Source organism: Pleurodeles waltl, chromosome 9, assembly GCF_031143425.1.
Source record: "Pleurodeles waltl isolate 20211129_DDA chromosome 9, aPleWal1.hap1.20221129, whole genome shotgun sequence".
Classification (NCBI taxonomy): domain Eukaryota; kingdom Metazoa; phylum Chordata; class Amphibia; order Caudata; family Salamandridae; genus Pleurodeles; species Pleurodeles waltl.
This window is the reverse complement of record NC_090448.1, coordinates 502,954,374-502,973,786: the sequence shown is the minus strand read 5'-3', so window position 1 is coordinate 502,973,786 and position 19,413 is coordinate 502,954,374. Positions and strand designations below refer to the sequence as shown.

Genomic DNA, 19,413 nt, shown 5'->3' with positions numbered 1-19,413 from the left:
GCCATGATTAGGGTTGGGCGGTGAACTCCGCTCTTCTCATGGATTTTGTGGTGCTTAGAGCACGGAGTTGCAAAAAACTTGGGGTAGCAGAGTTTTTTCCTTGTTCGCGCTTGCCAACATTAAGTTGGAGAACGGGAGCGAGGATAATCTTACTCCAGACCGCCTCCCGTCAGATGGTTGCTACCGCTTGTGAAGAGAAACCATCCGTTCACGTTGAGGAAGCTGACGCTCGAGTGGAAAATCTAGTTGAGTGGCAGAAAAGAAGCAGTGCCCTCTTGTGCTGTGTGTTGCACCATTCACGCTGATTTTGCAGCGTGGGATGGACACTCAATGATAAAAATCATTGTGAATGGCGTGACCAAATGCACTCTGCTGCTTGCAGAACACCGTGTAGCACCACAGAGTTTTTTGGTCACTTTGCGGAGTTCTGTGTAGCGGAACTTCGTGAACTCTGCCCAGGCCTAGCCATGATGGCTGCGGTGGTATTTTCGGTGCTGGAGGACCAGGTGGTTATCGTGTGGCTGGTGTGCATTGATTGAGGGGGATTGTCAGGGATGGGCGGGGATGGGTGGGGGTGAAAGTCTTTGTATATGGTGGAGATCTTGTGGTGGAAGTTGTCTGAGAGGGAGTCGCAGAGCTCCTGAGAAGGATTGATGGTGCTCTCTGTGGCTGCCAGGTTGGAGGATTCCTTGATGATTTTGAAGAGTTCTTCGTGTGGTTGGCTGAGGTGTTGATGCGGACAGTGATTGCTTCTTTCTTGGTCATCTTGATGTGGAGGTGGTAGTTGTTGAGGGCTGACTTGTAGGCAGCTCTGTCTAAGGGGCCTTAGTAACAAACCATTGTTTCTCGAGTCATTGGCAGCTGCATTTGGAGTTTCTAAGGTCTGGAGTGTACCAGCTTGGTGAACTGGAGGTGTTGGTAGATTTGGCTAGTTTCAGAGGGGCTACTCTGCGCATTTGGTGATCCATGAGGTAAAGTGTTGGACGGCCTTGTTGATGTCTGATGTGGTTTCAGGTTTTGCGGTGTGCAGGTCCTCTGTACATTGAGCCTCAGTTACCTTGCTCCAGCTTCGTGAGGCAAGCAAAGTATGTTATCTATGGATTTTGCATTATATGTGTACCATTTTGCATTAAAACCTTGGGATTGAAATTGAACATCCTTAGTATACATGAAATACATGTTGGGGAAAGAACCCATATTTTATATTGCTTTATTTGATTGAATTTCCTTTCTCCAACCCTTTCAAGTAGCCTCTCATCTAGCATATTATATGTTATGTCATGTTGTGCTATGTCATAGACGTTTTGTTGAGTAATCGTTCACCCAAGTTATCGTGGCACTAGAAGAAATCAGAGTACAACCAGAGAACAAATACAAAAAACAGTTACAGAGAAAACAAGAAGATGTGCTTTCTTCTTAAAGATAAATATTTTCAATTCTTGCTGAGACCGGGAGGAAGGCTATTCTAAAGCAAATGCCAGGGATACAACAACTTCATCACCAAGGTTTGTAGAAATGCAGAATACTCAATAGAGTGAATTTGGAGGAGCTCAAAGCTCTGGTAGAGCATCAGGGATTATGTTTTTTGAGAGAAAGTGGGGAGTTCACTGTAGGCAGAGCAATGCACTATGAAGAGGATTTAGAAAACTATTTGAGAATGAATAGAAAGTTAATAGAGCTGCATCAAAATAGTGGCGGCTTTGTTAAATCCTAATTTTGTAGGATCTGAAGATGAGTAACGGTTTTATTAATGCCCAGATACACCTCACTGCAGTAATCAACTAGATGTCCTATTAAAGTGAAAACTAAAGAGCAGCAACTGTCATGTGTGCCACTGTGTGCAATAAGTGGTGCCATGTGGGTCTTCACTGATGCTGTTCCACTCTGGAAATGACGTACTGATTCTATATATAGGCACTACTCTGCGCGCTGATATCAGTTCCTTTCTTTCCATGCCAAGGGTCCTGGAATTCTATTCCTTGTTTTAATGGAATGACATAACAGACCCGGGACCTTTTACTATTGTTGAAAGCAGTGGAGTAGATATCAAGTCAGTGCTTGGATACAATCCTTATTTTAACACTAGATTGTCCCTTGATAATCATCTCAAGTTTATATTAATTTTGCTGTGTACTGCTTGTCGTCCGTTTGTTTTATTGTGTTCATTAAATTGTAAGGCTTTATATGATACAACAAGCTGACAATAAAAATATTTAAAGTGCAGTTACCTAAAATATACATATATTGTTTTAATCTGCAGGTACTTTCCAGTCAGAAAGATGAAACGTTACAGGTGATTTTGCAGCCAGAGAAATTCGATAAACAAGAAGCTTCATCACCAGTTGAGGAAATTCCTGCAGCCAAAATGGAATCTATTAAATTGGAAGATTTGGATGAAAGTTTTGGAAACCTCAATAGGAAACCAAAACGTGGACTATCTCGCAGAAGCGCCATAAAGAAAAAGGGTTATTCATCAAGCAAGGTGAGGGCAGATACTTTTGAAATGGGGACCTATGCTCAAGAGAAGATTTCTAACAAATATTCACGTTATAGTATTACTGTTAAGGCATAGACGAGAATGGGCCTTCCAAACCACAAATTTTTCATACATCAAAAGGCACCAGGATGCTCCAATCCATGTTGTTGGCATCATAATACGCAGATATGCCTTCTGCCAGTGAAGTACTTGACGCTTGTTGTTTGATTCTTCGTAATGTATAGTGTTTGTTCAGCCATGTTTGATTCTTCATAATTTATGGTGTTTGTTTAGCCACAATATAACATATACTCATGTTTAGCTGTCTACAATGCTCTGCAGTTAAATGTATTTATGAAGAGTCTCTCAATCAAAAGCATTCCTGGTGTACGCTGTCACTACTGCTACCCAAATGAGAAACCATACCTCATGTCTACTGTCCACTTCCACAATAAAAAACAGACATAGCCTCCTGCTGGCTCCCTGAATTCAAGACTTAATGGATGCTCTCCCACTGTCCTACTGTCTGATTCACAACATGATTCATGCCCTTTCACCCTATCATTCTTCAAGCTGCAATCACAGCCCCTACAGTCTAATAGAATATGGTGCTCTACCTTTGCCCTAGACAGACACTGTGCTTCAGTTTTAAGTACTCCTTGTCATTTATAGTCTGAATTTCTCTCAGTATGGATCCTTATCACCCTGAACATAAATTGTACCTAGTTCCACTACACCACCACTGGGTGGGCAGCACTGGCAAGGCTTCTCTACTTCTTTAACAATTTGCTGACATCCGATCTGTCCTCCAGTGGGCACACACGGGTTATCAAATGAATATTGCAAGTGCTCAAGTACTGAAACACTTAGCGTGTGTGTGCTGTACGTGGAGGAGGAGTTTTGGTGTGAGCGTTGGTGTGAGCTCGGAGCTTGCAGAGGCAGTTCCTGTGTCTGTGCCCCTTCACCCCGCTCTTCTCCTGGGACCCTCTCAATCGAGAGCTGGTGCTTCCCCAGCTTCAACTGAGGCACCGCTGTAAGGGTTGTGGCAGGGGCCAGCGGAGGTTGTTGGTGGTCGGGTTGAGCACCACAGGTGACTGGTAGAAAGGAGAAGGACCAGCCATCTTAACACCTTGACGTTTTGGCATTTGGCTTTTCTATACCACTACACCTGTAAGTTGTGAGCACCAGGGCAGCAGCCGATGTGAGCCTGAGGGGGGCCTGGGGGGCCCTGTGCAGAGTTATAATGGGATCAAACCTGCAGTCAGCAGGGGTAAGAGCAGAGGGGGTAGCAGGCTCAAAGCTGTGGACCCTGCTGGTGGAGCAGAAGCGGGCAGCAATAGGCTAATGCAGTTTCTTCCCATAGCAGGGCTGCTCTATGTACGTACTACCCACTCCCACTCTTCAGCATCCCTCTATGTCCCCCCACCCCCTATCCAGTTCGTCTCAGTGGCTTCAGTATTTCCACCTTAGCCCATCTCAGTGTATACAGCTGGCCTGGAGCCAGACTGACCGACCATAGGACATCTGGTCCTTTCAATTCATGGAGTTCTGCACGTAAGCATGCTCATGCCCCCCCCCCACATTTGCCCAAGGCAACTTGGAAAGGGCAGCAGGGTGAGGCGGTGCTCTGAGGGCCCGTGCTCTCAGATTTGCTTCCCTCCAACTTGCCTGCAGGCTGTGTGCCCCCAGTCCACTGCCCGCCAAAGGCGCAAAGCGCAAAGGAACTTAGGATGCTCGTGCCCCCAACTCAAAGGACTAGGGCTGTGGGGTGTGGCAGCACCAAATGGTGTTGTTACTTGAAGCTATTCAAAGTCACTGAAGCTTTTTGGAACAAACAGCCCAAGAGAGCAGTCTGTTTGTGCCTCAAGTCTATATTATATAAAGTTTGTAAATCATCCGTTAAGGGCCTGTTTGAGGCCACCCCAAGAGCAGAGGCACCGCCCAGAGCTCCCTCTGACTCTATCAGTCAAAAAAAGCATGTAGGGTCTCTCTGGTCTTTGGGAGAAATTGGAAGGTTGCCCATTGAATCTGGGTCCAGCCACAGGAGGTCAAGCCCCATAAGAACGTTAAAGTGGACGCCAACGGTAAGGGGGTCCATGGTCCGAGAGAGATGAATACTAAAAGTTTAGTTCAGAATTATTTCGCAAGAGGGGAGGTAGGTGAAGATACTAAAGATTCGGGGGGCCAGGATAAACCGTGGGTCCCTGAACCTAATTGATCAAATCTGCTGAGAGCACCTTGCCAGAGCACAGATTTGGGTCCTGTCTAATAAAGAGTGCCTTAAGATCCAGCTTGGTTGCCTCAGCTGTTACAGAGTTGGTAGAACTTGCAGACACAGCATTACGAAAATGCTGAAGTATCTATAACATCAGGCCTTGTTCACCAACTAGTTCCATGGCGGCGAATAGTACCCAAGAGGTAATTGAGATCTCCTCAACAATGAAACTAGGAGATACCAGAGGGAGCCCTGGTGTGGGCTCTGACACCCTGTCAGTAAATAATATCAAAGAAGGGCTGTCCCCAAAAAGAACTTTGAGGTCCACAGTTAAGAGCAAAGGCAAGCCAATCATGGCCAACCATGATACTCCAACAGGTAATAAGCTATTAGTCAAAGCATTGATACTTCAACCAGTCCCCCCCCAATTAGATTACGTTTATGCACAAGGTGCCATTGTCAACGGTCGGACTTGCTCCACACCTTTAGGGAAGCCAGCGCAGGGGCGCTGGGACACGATCACTGCACCACCACCAGAGCATAGCAAAGAGGTTTACAGTGTGGATGCAGAGACCGGGGATGCTTTTGGCCCTGACAACATAAAGGATTATTCGTCTATTATCAGTGCGGCTGGTGGAGATAGCCCAGACTCTATTAGCTGCCTCTTAGCTGCAGTTAAAGGCCTCACCTGATAGTCACATCTACTAGAGATACATCTGCAATTAACGCACATGCTTGCACAGACTGTACATACGATCAAAAGGAATCTTGATACGCTAACTAGGAAGCTGGAGAACTGGGTGAATAAATAGAATGAAGGAAGCTCAGCAGCCACAAGTGCAAATGGCACAATAATTGATAAACTATCTACTTTGCCTGATGTACTAGCCACTCTCATAAGTTATTGTAAAACCACCCCAGAAGTGAGCAGGAAAAACTGCTGCCCGATGGCTGACAGGAAGCAAGGGAATCCACAGTATAGAGATAACAGAAAAACAAATTGAGTCCAATGAAGAAGGAACAGATATGGCATCAAGCATCTTGCCCCAAACTAAAGCTCAATCAAGGTCAACGATCCCCCCTGGAAAGGCCACCACAGAAGATGGTACAAATGGGCAGTTGACAGAAGCCCCAGTCCCTCAGTTGGTTGGCAGGTGTCTGAAAGTAACCGACAGACACATTTATCAAGACACCAGAAGAAAAAGGTAAAGAAATTACAGCAGAATTCCAAAAGAAAGAATAGATTGAATCTCAGCATACAAAATGAAAGTACCAGGCCGCATCTCTCTGACAAGCAGGGGCTCCATGTTCCTGGGGAAATCTCTGCACGGCTTGGGATCTATCCAACCTTCCATCAAAACCACACCTCACACGATGCCTCTAGTTCTCTCCCTCAACCGACTGCTGCTGGTGAATAAGCAGAAGGACAGCTTCATCCAGATGGTTCCAAATCCATGGAAAATTGTAATGGGGGAAAGCAGACATGACATCCAGTGATTATCATCTGTTGTACATAACACCCAGATAAATACATATGCACAGGCGGTACACCCTAAGGTTCAAAGCAGTGGGGGCACATTGGGTGCCTCTCACAAATTAGGAAGCCACCAGTTCCGCAGATGGCAAAAGACGTGCTCCAATAACAATCAGTTCGGGGATTTGTCAGTCAAGTACTCAGACAAGCAGTGCAGATTTACCAGCTTACAGAAGGCATAGCTGTGACACGTTGATTTTAAACAAGGAAATAAGCTTTAGAAATTCAACAACTACACATTCGAGCAAAAGTCATAAGGAGCTGACCATCGCAGAATGAAGAGTCATACAGGATGCAACTCCTTTTAGGTCTACAACATCCTCACAGACTGTTCAGAATCAAGGACAACAGGTACAAGGAATTTCGCAGAAGGGAACTCTCCCTAGGGGGGGGTCATGTTGACAGAAAATGAGCAAAGGAATGACTTAGGGAATGACTCAAAGGTAAAGATAATGTCTTCAACAAATTGGCCACTGGATCATACACACAATTTGGAGCATCTGTGCACGTCTGGGCTTGGCTCTGCGCAGGCGCGCCATGGAAATGTAAGTCAGCAGGATAGCCTTGATAATATAAATCCCTCGAGTAAAATTGAAATTCCCGCCTTAATATTACCCCGCAATATTCCATGTGGGGGTCTTGGGACACCCTTAATATGTCTAACATTCGGCATCTGTTGCACAACATACCATCACTTTCTAATCTTCCCTCAGGGCATTTGATTTTGGTAAACTTTAATGTATACACCTGTATCTGCCAGAGAAAATCCACATTGACAACACGGTCTGTCGGGAGTATTGTTGAAAGGATTGTTGAAAACTCCGATCAACTGAAAATCTGGGGATATTAAACCGATAAAATAAAATGATCCCTTTGTCTTAACAATCGGAAAACATTAATTGTATAAAGGTAAAGAAGCAACCAGAATTTTGAGAGGAACGCCCTTGATTAGGCTTTCGACTATGGATAAAAGAATCACTATACAATGGTCAAGGGTTACAGGTGCCTTTCAATGCACACACGTGCCAACAGAACGTAGTGGTCAAGGACCCCGAAACTGGGCCTGGCTTCCCGCAGCTTTGTCTAGTAAGGGAAGACCACATTTTTAGCCATAACAAGGTAAACTCCAAATATACAAGATATATGATCAAGCTAGTCAGCTGGAACATGGTAGGCCTGTCTTCTCATCACGAGCTCTACTACCAGGAAGTTTTTAAATAATGTAGCTATTTTGTGTCTTCAGGAAACCTGGTCGTCAAAGCCAGTACCCATTCCTGGCTTTTTAACAACCTAGACTGCTGCACAAAAGAAAAACCTGTTTGGCAGATACATAGGCGGCCTTGCAACATATGTAAAATTAGATCTACATGTTAAGGTGGAGGTGTGGGAGAGATCATCCTGGGTTGTGCACGTGGTGAGCATATAAGGCCTAGTATTGAGCGATAAGATAACCCCGGTTTCAATTATAAATGTGTATATCAATCCCGTAAGGAAAAAAACAGGCAGATGTTAAACACATCATATCTCTGTTAAACGACTCAAATCATGAGTGTGTGGTAGCAGAAGACTTTAATCTTCAAAACCTGGCTGAAGCTGACGGGGACTGAGGGAACGGCTGTAGGAAAATTCCTTAAGGAGTTTAGCCTGAGAGCAACCAGCCAAAATGAACTCCTAGTTGGCACACTTATAGCAACCTTTAAAAACATCTCTACCTTAGACTATATTTCTGTAGACACACCCATGTGGGTCAGATGCCAAAGCCATCAGGTTACCTGCAGACCGGAAAGAGATCACAATCCTGTGGTAGTCGAGATCAATCTCAGTGCAATGAGGGATCAAACATATACAGCTAGTGGAAAGGTGTTACCTACCAATCTAGGCCCAATATTAAAATGGGTTAAATGAGACTCAGTCTGGTCCACTAACTATGCACAATTGAAACTGGGCCACGGTCTTCCAACCCTTGCAAAGGGGACCAGCCGGTTGGTGGACCTGTGGGGCACTAGTTTCAAGTTTATATTTATTTATGATTAGGAACTCTAAACGAGGTCCACATAAAAAAAGACAAGAGTATTAAATATGTACCAAAGCACTTGAATAACTTGTTCAACAAACAAGGACTCCACCCATAAAGTGCATCATGATAACAAACTCCCTGATCCGTTACATTAAAAGAAATACCAAAACACCCCCCACCCTACTACCTTATTAAACAACGCACCATTAAACACCACCTTTACGTTTCATAAGCTTAAAATAGATATAGGAAACATTTAAAAAAATTAAAAGTTCTAAAACAGAAAAATTCATTGGGAGGATCATACAAGGCTCGAAGAAACTCTGGTACAGATAGTATAGAAAGTTGGAGACATATTTTAATCTTGGGTTTCAGCTAAACAGAAATTACACTCCTTAGTCAAGCCATGCCCTTTTGCTAAAACAACATTCAAAGGAAGCAATCCCTGGCAAAGCAGCATCCAAAAGCACCTAACCCCATGTGGTAGATTCAATGTGATTTAAGGTTGTGCTTCTTTTTACTATTAAAGAGTCAGCTAAATTCAGAAAAGATCTCTTTTTTGTACAACTTTCTGTGTCCAATCGAAAGCTTAAGGACCATGTAGCCTGTTTCAAGCCAATTTTCAATTGAGAAGGGGTAATAGCCAGGGCCTGATTGCAGTCTAAGTCTAGCCTTTCTAAGGCGTAGATGAAATTCTTACAGATGGTATACCTGTAACTATTATTCACCAGAATTTCTTTCCTCAGGAAGGACCTTAAAGTATTATTCTCACTCCTTGCGAGGCAAGTAACCCAACTTATAACCCCTACTAAACCCTGAACGAACACGCTTCTTAATCCCAATTCCAGCCTTAAGTTAGCAGAATTAACAGACAAGAGTTTTCCTAGGGTTTTACCATCCATCAAATGTAAACCCCCCCATTTAGAGAAGTCAATCAATTCCAGGCCAGATAAGAGGGATGCTGGAATTTTTGCTCAGTAGACCGCTCAAAGGTGTGCAAAATGCCTCCTCCCAGTGGCCATATACAAGGCCCCTATGCCTCTTGCCTGACACCCTGCTTTGGATTTATTATATTCTATGTGCGCCTTGTCGCTAAGATTCCCACAGACTGTTTTCCCCAAATAAGTGTAAGAATTCACAATTTCCAGCTTTTGAGGGACCAGTAAAAATTAGGGGACTTCATTTTTTTGTTTGCATGGAAGAATATAACCTTGCTTTTCCAAGCATTAACCTTTAAAAATTGGGCTTCAGTATACTGTGACAAAGACTGTTATTTAGGCCTTTAGGGGTTAAGTAAAAAATTATGATTTTATCAGCATATAGTAAACAGCAAACTGAATTTCCACCGATTTGGGGGGGAAACCCCGTGCTCTGGGAAAGGAAAGAGGGGAGATCTGAAATATATAAGGAAAAGAGCAAAGGCGCCAAAAGGCATCCTTGTTTTAATCCATTCAGAGTGGGCATCTCTTCGGATAAACCTTTATTCCCCCCTAAAAGTATTCTTCACCAAGTAGAGGAGTGAAGCACTATCACTAGCTCAAGGAGAATAATAGGGATGTCCAAGTTAGCCAGCTTTTCCCATAGGAAGTCTCTATCCACTTTGTCAAAAGCCATTGAAAAGTCGATAAATGCGGCATAGTCCACTCCACCTCTTTCTTTCACATAATTTTCAGTGATAACTTGTAACGTTGCAATATTATCCAAAGTACCATGATTAAGCCTGAATCCTGTTTGCTCCAGGGGAATGATATTCTTATCCCCAGCCCAAATAGATAGTCTGAAAAGCAGACATTTAGCAAAGATTTTCCCCACCGTGTCCAAGAGGGCGATTTGACGGTTGTTGGCTGGACAGGTACGATCGCACTTCTTAAATAAAGGCACAATTATACTACCAACCCAGGAGGGTGGGATACATCTGGAAAGGAAACACCTTCTAAAAACAACAAATAAAATATTACTCCATGAGCAAACATCCTGTTTTATTGCTGAAATGGGTAATTCGTCTGTGGGGCACTATGGTCACTGCGCTCCATGAGCACCTACTAGGACTGGTCAGCACCAGCAACTAAGGGTTAAGAAAAAAGGACTTCACTTATTCCCTTCAAATTAGGCTACATACTGCTGCATGTAGTAGAAGTATCAGAACATGTGCTCCTGTACATAGTAGATTTATTTACAAATTTCTCTAGAAGGTGAGGCTCAATGTAGAATAAACCTATAGGGTCCAAGCTACTTTTTTTGTATAGCCATCCAACACGGGTGGATGGATCCAAACCTCTTTCAACTTCACTAGCTTCTAACTCTTTGCTTTTGCAAATACTATATGGTAATCCAGAGGAAGAGCATGGTACACTTCCAAACCACTAATTGGCATTCATGGTAAGTGCTCACAGATAACCTCTAAATAAATAATGTACTTTTACTAAACATATTTACTGTGTTGTATTGCATTTATATATTGTGTGTAGCTTGCCATTTTATATCAATATGGAGTAAAAGAGAAACACTATGATTGATTATATCTCACTTTGGAAAATCAACAGATTCCTGTTAGCTGGCAAGAGGAAACATCAGATAAGAGCTTGCCCTCAGAGAGATCGCTTAAAGAAGATGCTTTACCATTTCAAGCAGGTTTTATAGCTGATATGGAAGCAGTTAAAGAATTAGATTTGGACAAGAGACAAAAGGATACCATAAAAGGAAAACTTACCTTGCTTCCTGAAGAGCCTAAAACAGAGACAGATATCTCACTTAGCAAGAAGATACCGGCTGTTTCCGAAGTAGTGACTGGTGATGAAAAGAAAGTGATCAGCCATTTGCCAGAGGTATGCTTGAACATATATACAAACAACAGCTTCCCAAAAGGAAAGATAAAACTAAGCATGTATGATAAATATTCCACAACTGTATACAATCAAAATATGGGAAGTCATATAGAAGGTACAAAACAAAGTTGCCAAGGGCTTTTAGAAGGAAACGGCATTCTGAGGTTATGCCATAACAGGATTATGAGGTTGAAACTATTTCATTTGGTAAAGTAAATGGTGTTCTGCCCCGCTCACTGCATACCTTAAGCTGTGCCCTGTATGCCTCAAATAATCAAATAAACCACACTTTGGGCCTGATTTATATTTTTTTAGCGAAGCACTTGCGTCATTTTTTTTACGCAAAAACGGTGCAAGCTTACAAAATTCAATTATATTTTGTAAGTTAGCACCGCTTTCGCATATAAAAATGACGCAAATGCGGTGCTAAAAAAGTATAAATCAGGCCCTTTGGATCCTCCACCAAATGTATAATATCCACATCTTCATTTCTAAAACATAGCTCTAGTGCTGAGAAATGATACAATTGCTTTAACCTAGTGTTGAATTTTGCCCTCTTCAGTGTTTTTTTATTGCTACTATCTTTGCTGTAATATAGACCCTTGTGTACTCCTGAACACCATTATCAGTTCCAATCATAGTTAGAAAATACAGTCAGTGTCTGCCAATGGCTACAATAGATTCAAATTATAGTCATTATTCTAACCCCTTTATTAGCTGATCAAGATTCTGTTTGATGTACTGGCACTGTACTGTATCATCACTCAGAGGCCTATAGTAAACTATACTGATATTTTCCCACCTTTTCAACCTGTAACTCTATAATTGCTCCGTAATGAAAGAGAGTAGAGCAGTGTCTGTCCTCTTCAATAGATATTACTTGACTTTTGAATCTTCCTACAATAAGATAGTGGTCTGACTGCAAAATTAGCCATGATTAGGAAATAATACCCATCTAATGGTGGGAAAAAGAATATTTAATATGTATTTTTTTAGATATTTGAGATTGATTGAGCTGTCTTTCCCTATCCATCTTACTATAGTTTATAATACATCTCAACTTTCTGACTGATCACTGTTGAGATTATTTTCAGTTTCAGAAATAGTAGTGGCCCTGTCTGTTCTTAAACAGCCTTCAGAAAACGTGGTCACTTTAAAGCCTTATTTGCTCCGGTACTTCCTGGAAAGCCAGCTCAGAAAGGATCGAAGGGCTCGCTTAAATACTTATGGATGCATTGATATAGAAAAAATAATCTGTAGCACAGACTGAGTGGTTCTCAGTTCTCATCTGTGCTCCAATTTCCCAAGTCTGCATACAATTTTCCTGGGCTAGATATCCATACCTGGGTGGCACAGGACACGTATTTGCCCTATATTGTGTATCAAGTGGTTAGCAATAATATATGAGTCTTTAGTTGACTTACCTGATCTGTATTGGTTTTCTTTAATTTATTATGCCAGTTTATTCTGTCACTGAATACCGGTTTTAAATGAAAGCTGTTTTAAAGTTATTTTTTAAAAGCTACTTTTAGACTTGACATCCTTGGTGTGGTCTTACCTGAAACGTTTTGCCTTCACTCCTTGCATTTTCTGAAATTGTTTGTTCTGGCATTAGGTCTAGTGCTAAAGTGCTTGTCCATTGTCACTTAAAAATGGTATAATTTACCTTTCCTTGATTGTCACATTTAATTTACTATTGAATCGCCAGTAAAGTGGTATTAAATGCACCCAGTGCCTCTAAAATGTAATGCTATTAGTGGGCCTGCAGCACTTATTGTGCCACCTACTAAAGTAGCACTTTAAAACATGCCTCAAGCCTGCCACTGCAGCCGGCAATGCAGTTTGAAACTGCCATTTCAACCTGCCAAAATAAACCTTTTGCCAGGCCTAAACCCTTCTTTTTATTACATATGTCACCCCTAAGGTAGGCTGTAAACAGCCCATAGGACAGGGTCTATTCTATTCTGTTCTATTCTGTGCACGTTTATAGAGCCCATGGCTACTCGTAGGCATCCCAGTGCTAGTCGTGCAACAGAGACTACACCAGAGCTTCCAGAGGGGTTAGTTCTTGAACAGCCAAGTTTTTAGGTGTTTCCAAAATGACAATTTATGTCAACTGTCTGCAGAGTATGGGGGAGAGCGTTCCATAGTTTGGCCACAATGTACCCAAAGGATTGTTGCCCACTTCTCACCCTTTTAATGCAGGGACCCACAACCCACAGGGCATTGGTAGATCTAAGAAATCTGAATTGCTTATAACCATTTCTCCAATGCACCTTACTTGGTCGGGACATCAGAGATGTTTGGCCACGGCAGAGACAGAGTAGTCTCCCCTGTTAACAGACTATAATCTGTCTGCATCTAAATTTGGCGGGCGAACCATTATATTGGCAGTAAGGATACTCTGACGCCTTAGTGACAGAGTGTGCTTACCACCAATATAAAAATCGGGCCTAAAGTAATATAGCGCCGAACATAGAGCTGCCTTGTGTTACTTTACGTCACGTAGGCATTACAGACATGGATCTTGGGAGTTCCCATGCATGAACCCATGTATTTTGAAGTAAACTGAAATTTAAAAAGATTTGTAAACCTGGGTTGGTGCCAACATGGAGTGCCTTCCTTATGATTATGGCTCATGAGGTAAAACAAAGTATTCTATTAACATTTGAAACCTGATTCTATGATTTATGCTATGATTAAAACCGGTACAACAACAAATGGATGCATGTTGTACTATTGATAGTTGATATGTCACCGCACAGATGAAGACAATGTCAATTTACATCAGCATATGAGTTTCTGTAATGTATTAGTATGGCTCTCTGTACACATTGCTGTCTGTAGGATGGTATAATCCAATCCAGCTCGCAGATTACAAAATGCTCGGTGCACATTTGCATGGAACATTGTGGCATATCGGTATCTGTCATTTATTCATCGGAATGATAACTTTTTAGATCTGACTACAAACAGATTTACCTTTTGTCAGTCCTCAAGCCATCAAAGCAAGGGCAATAAATAAAGCTCCTAAACCACTGCTTGTTGGAAGTGTACTTCATATTTCAGAACAGTGGACTACAGCCATTCGGAGTTGTAACTATTGATCTTTATGAGTTTTGCTTCTTTACAGTAGATCACTATGTGAATTGGAAGTAGTTTTCTGATCCTGCAGAGGCAATAGTGTCCTCTGTTTTATGTCTCAGTTTTCTTTTGTGACTGTGATGCAACCACTTCAAATGTAGCCCTCAGAAACTAATAATGCAAGGCTCATAGTGTGTTCATTTGTGTACTAGGTTTCTCGAGGAATAAACAATAGAGCTTCATCAAAGAAATTCAACATAGGTGCAACAAGAATCTGTGCCAGCTAAGCAAGCTTGTGCTAAATCAGAATTAAGCACAATCCCCTGCTACATTTATGACTGTGTTTGAGAAAGCATAACCCTAAAACCATGAATGGATATCTAATGCAAACCGCTCCTCATGTAGAACTGTCATGGGGACTATGCTTTGACTACTGCACAAGCGCAATAGAATATTGAAATTATGAGGGACACTTCTGACTGAAATATTGCTCACTAAAACTGAATAACCTCTTCATCTGCCATAGTCCACTCATTACTTGGTCATTGTGAATTACAGGTAGCATCATCTCTTGCCCTGCTGCACTCCAAACAGTATCTACATGAGGATTTTAAACCAACCCATTACTAACAGATCGTGTTGGTGAAATGCTGCGTAGAACTTCAGGCAGAAACCTTGCCTGTGAATAGTAGGGTGGTATGGATGATTAAATAGTATAATTTTAATAAGGCTGTATGAGTGGTCTCCTTCGTTTTATACAGCTTAGTTTCATGCTCCTATTGGCTAAAGCAAATCATTTATTTCTCTCTGGTAGTCTGAAAGGATGGATGAAGTATTTCCAGTTTGCTAAGTAATTAATGCCTAATTACCCCAGGTAAATAAGAGACAGATACACCTGCTTAACATTAACTTCATTTAGGCCCACATCTTAAATCTGTTAGCGCTTCAATTGTTCCCTTTGCCAGCAGTCACCTGTCTTGGTTTATTCTGTGATAGAAGATGCCTCCGAGTCGCTTAACAGCTAGTGCTGTCGTGGTTTATTTACAATTTGCATTATGGATAAGCAAATTGTTTGAGGGTAGATTTACTAGACTAGCTTCGTGCCTTGAGTGAAAAAATGTTAGACTAATTTCTTAGCGCTTGACACAGACCTTCTATATACATGTTAAAAAGGGCTGGCGTAATTAGACACACCTTTTAACACTGCCCTTTTATTACAATTGTAAATGTGATCTTCAACATAGCCAATTTCAAAGAGTGCACATTTTTATACAAAATCGATGTCATCAAACTATATCTGTGGTAGCTCAGAACTACTGAGTTCCTGTAGAAGAACACTTCGTCTGATTTGATGGAAAGGCACTGTCTGCTGGAGCAGTCCATATGTTACTACTTTCAACAACATCTATATGGCCAAGCTACTTCAATATTGATAGATGATATTTCCATTTGGTCGCCAAAGCCCTTGCACAAGGGAAGGTCACCATGCCTTAGAGTCCACATTTTGTGGGACATTTTCATGGTTTAAAAGCAATTACAATAGTGGCAGTTCATTATCAGCTAATGGTCAATAGTGTGAAAGCAGTGTTGGGAAGAGAATTAATAATTTGATGGTAGTAGACCACAAGTCATATAGTCACGAGCCTTTTAGGTCCAGGCAGAGGCTACAATAATTTAAACCTGAGCTCAATCTTTGGTAGCTATGGCATGTAGCATACGGGCTTAACTCAGAGAAAATGTGTGAAGCTTTTAGAAATACCAGAACCGTTCAAAAGTTCAAAACACATCACAATAAGTATCCCACTCCAAATTATAGAGATAAAGTACGTTTAAAAAGCACAAAAAAGACATAAATCAATTAAGGGTAACGGTAAACATACATTTTTAAAGATTTAAGAGAAGAAATGCTAGGGAAAAGTAAAGGGCTAATCAGTAATCATTATTCGCGGATGACTGGAATCTAGACACAATTTCAGGCTGACCACAATGGAGTGCATTCTGGTTAAAGATTTTACATTAGGACTTAGCTTTTGAAATGTAAATCAAAGTCCTCCAGCCAGGAAAAGCAGAAGACAGTGTCCAAGAATGTCCCCTCGAAAGCCAGCTAGGCTGTGAACAAAGTCCAGCTGAATCCATTGGTATTGGTGGGAAAAGCTCAGGGAAATTCCTCTTGATGGTCAGATACTTGTGCCCCTTTCACCTGGCAAAGATTTCTACACTCAGACATAGCGCTAGATTTATGAAGAGGTGACGCAATGCAGCAAGACACTTTGCTGTGTTGCACTGTGTCACTTGAAGAGAGCAGAAATATGCTATCTCTGCCACGATATGGCTCATTCCTGTGCTGGCTTACACAGTACAGCCTAGTGCTAACCCAGGGACCCTTGCGCCATGGTTGTAGGCAGGATTGTTTTTGTACAGGAAGAGACACCTTCCTCCACAGAAACAATCCTTAGAGACGTTTCCTCTTTTTATGTTTTCTGTGGAATGCAGCACACGTAGAAAGAGGAAAAATGAAGAGAAATTAAGTTATTACTCCTTGTTGCTCCCTTCGTGGAAACCGGAATGTATTTTTAAAAAAAGAGTGCTTTAATTAAAAGCAAACACAGACATGGTGGTCTGCTGAGTCCAGCAGGCCCCCATCCCTGAGTTTTTTGTTCTTTTTTCTCTTTAATTTACTTTATTCGGTACAAAAAGACCATAAAAGACATAAAATAAATAAATAACATACAGAATTTCACAGTCATAAAAAATAATTCTAAAAAACATTGTTAGTACATTTTCCGAGCACCAAAAGCGGCATGTATAAAATTAGCACAGCCTGGATTATGTCCATATTTCCCAAATCGTGTAAGTGGGAGTAAGCAAGTTGGCTAGTTCTAATACTGTTAGACTGAAATAGCGGACGTAAAAACCTTTTTCTTGGAAGAGTATTTAAAGTGCAGAAAAACATAAAGTGTAATGTGCTTTGAGATGTCTTTCCATTGCAGCAACAGGGAGGGAGGATCTTAAACCAGGTTCCAGCAACTGGGAATGCCACAAGATAATGTAAGGTGTTTAGACGTAGTCTTGTGAGTAGAAACCTTTGTCGCTCATGATTAATGATGGTCAAGTACAACTTCGGTTGAGGTTGTTGTGTCTCTAAGTTTGTCCGTTGGCTCATTAAACAGGAGGCTGGGTCCGTATCCTGATTTTTCTGCCAGAATATGTCTTTGACCTTCTTAATGTCCTGTCTTGTTAAGGTATCTGGTTTAAGGAAAAAATCTCCTAGTCCTAATGATAGGAGAGAGAGATAAACATATCTAAGCCAGGGTATATCTAGAAATCGTGACAGAAGAAGACAGTCCTGTATCACCTTTCTACATAGAAGCGTTTCAGGCTTGGTCCAGATTTGTATCCACAATATAAGAGGTTGAAGTTTTATATAGCTGGATATGTATCTTAGACCTACTTCTTTGTGACAGAACTTTGTTGGTGTAGATTGGGGGACTGATAGTAGCCTTCTTAGAAATTTGTTTTCTGTAATCTGGAGCCCTGTACAATCTGCAAGCCCCCAGACCCCAGCTCCAAATGTCGCGACGGAAAGGCATTTAGAAGTGAAGACAGTCATCATTTCCTTAACAGGTTTATGTCGTAGTCTTCTTGCAAATCTAAAAACAGCTTCAATGTTTTTTTGGAATTGAATTGAACGTGTATTAACTAAAAACTTCCAGTTAAAATCTACATCAATAGGGACCCCCAGATACGTAAAATGTGGGACCCTTAGTATCTCATGCCCATTTAAAATAAAAAAATTAGTTTTTGCTAATTTAGGACCACACTTCATGACAAATGACTTGGTTCTATTAACTTTAAGACCAAGGTTCCTCATAAAGGTATTAAAAGCATTCAATAAAATCTGGAGGCCATTCGCTGTCCTTGAAATTAATACTGCATCATCTGCATATAAAAGTACAGGGACTGGGGAGCTATTAATAACCGCAGAGTCTTTTCCTAAATCGCAAAGAAATTTCTCCAGCCCATTTATGTATAAGAGAAAGAGAAAAGGGGCAAGAACACAACCCTGTCTGACCCCTTTTTGTGAGGGGAATTTCTCCGTCAGGCCTCCCTCCCGAGAGTAACGGACCCGAGCCTCTGTACAGGCATGAAGTTTACTGAGTAATATAACTATGTGTTTATCCACGCCCATACCCAGCATTACCTTCCACAATTTCTCCCTGCTGACTGTATCAAAGGCGCAGGAGAGATCCATGAATGCTAAGTGTATACAGCCCCTTTTGGCTTTAGTATATTTCTGGACTATAAGTGTCAAATTAAGGGTTTGTTCGACTGTGCCCACCCCTGGGCGAAAGCCAAATTGTACCTCGGAGAGGGAGTGAGTATCAGTTGCCCATTCTTCTAGTTTATTTAAAATTACCCGGCCCAAAATTTTGACTGAACTGTCCAGCAGAGAGATTGGGCGATAGCACAGAGGGTCAGCTCTATCTCCCTTCTTAAAAATCGGGACGATGATTGCTTCTTTCCAAGAGTCTACTAGAGGGCCTAACACAGCCGACCTCATAACATTGGTTAGCAATGGGCCCCAGAAGTCTGGAAGTGCTTTATATAGGTCAGCAGGAATTCTGTCTGGACCCGGGGCTTTCTCAGATGGACTATCTTGGATTGCCTTTTTAACATCATCTACGCTTATAGTGTTACTAAAAGCCAGACTTAGCTGATCATTTCCTGCAGGTTTTAAACAATTTAGCATTTCTGGTTGGGTGTTTGTCTCTGTGGCGAAAGTTTTTTTTAAATAGTCCACCCAGGTCTTGGCTGGAATGACAGAGTCCATGGGCGTCTCATAGTTGTCGCTAAATAATGGAGAGTTAACCACACGCCAGAATGCAGTTGTATCTTTGAGTTTACTTGCAGCCATCAGTTCCTCCCACGCAGATTCACTTAGATCAACTTTCCTTTTGGCAAGAACTTCTTTATAGTTTTTCCTGGCAATCTTGATTGCTTGTGGATTTTTGGGAGATGCACTGATGGTTTTTTTAAGCTTGCTTAAAGATGAGGTGCATGCGTGGTTAAACCATCTTGGGCCACGGACTTTATTGGCTCGTTGAGGGTGTAGTTTCTCCGCCATGTAATTTGTCAGAGAGGAGAATGCCCGAATGATTTAGTGTGGGGCCTTATTTTCGTCCAGGGATGTCATAACATCTGGCCATTTATTCAAAAATACATCTCCAAAGAATTTTTGGGTGTTTATCTTCCCCCTTTTGA

At 41.7% G+C, this 19,413-nt stretch overlaps 1 protein-coding gene across 9 annotated transcripts in view; it reads left to right on the top strand.

Moving 5' to 3' along the window:
• Positions 1–19,413, top strand: part of SYNE2 (spectrin repeat containing nuclear envelope protein 2) — a 1,823,309-nt gene that overhangs the window by 783,953 nt on the left and 1,019,943 nt on the right. For all 9 annotated transcript variants that reach the window (XM_069207355.1, XM_069207357.1, XM_069207362.1 and 6 more), the window contains 2 exons: positions 2,261–2,482; positions 10,786–11,067. In XM_069207355.1, coding sequence (XP_069063456.1) covers positions 2,261–2,482; positions 10,786–11,067 — 504 coding nt within the window. The remainder of the gene's footprint in view (positions 1–2,260; positions 2,483–10,785; positions 11,068–19,413) is intronic.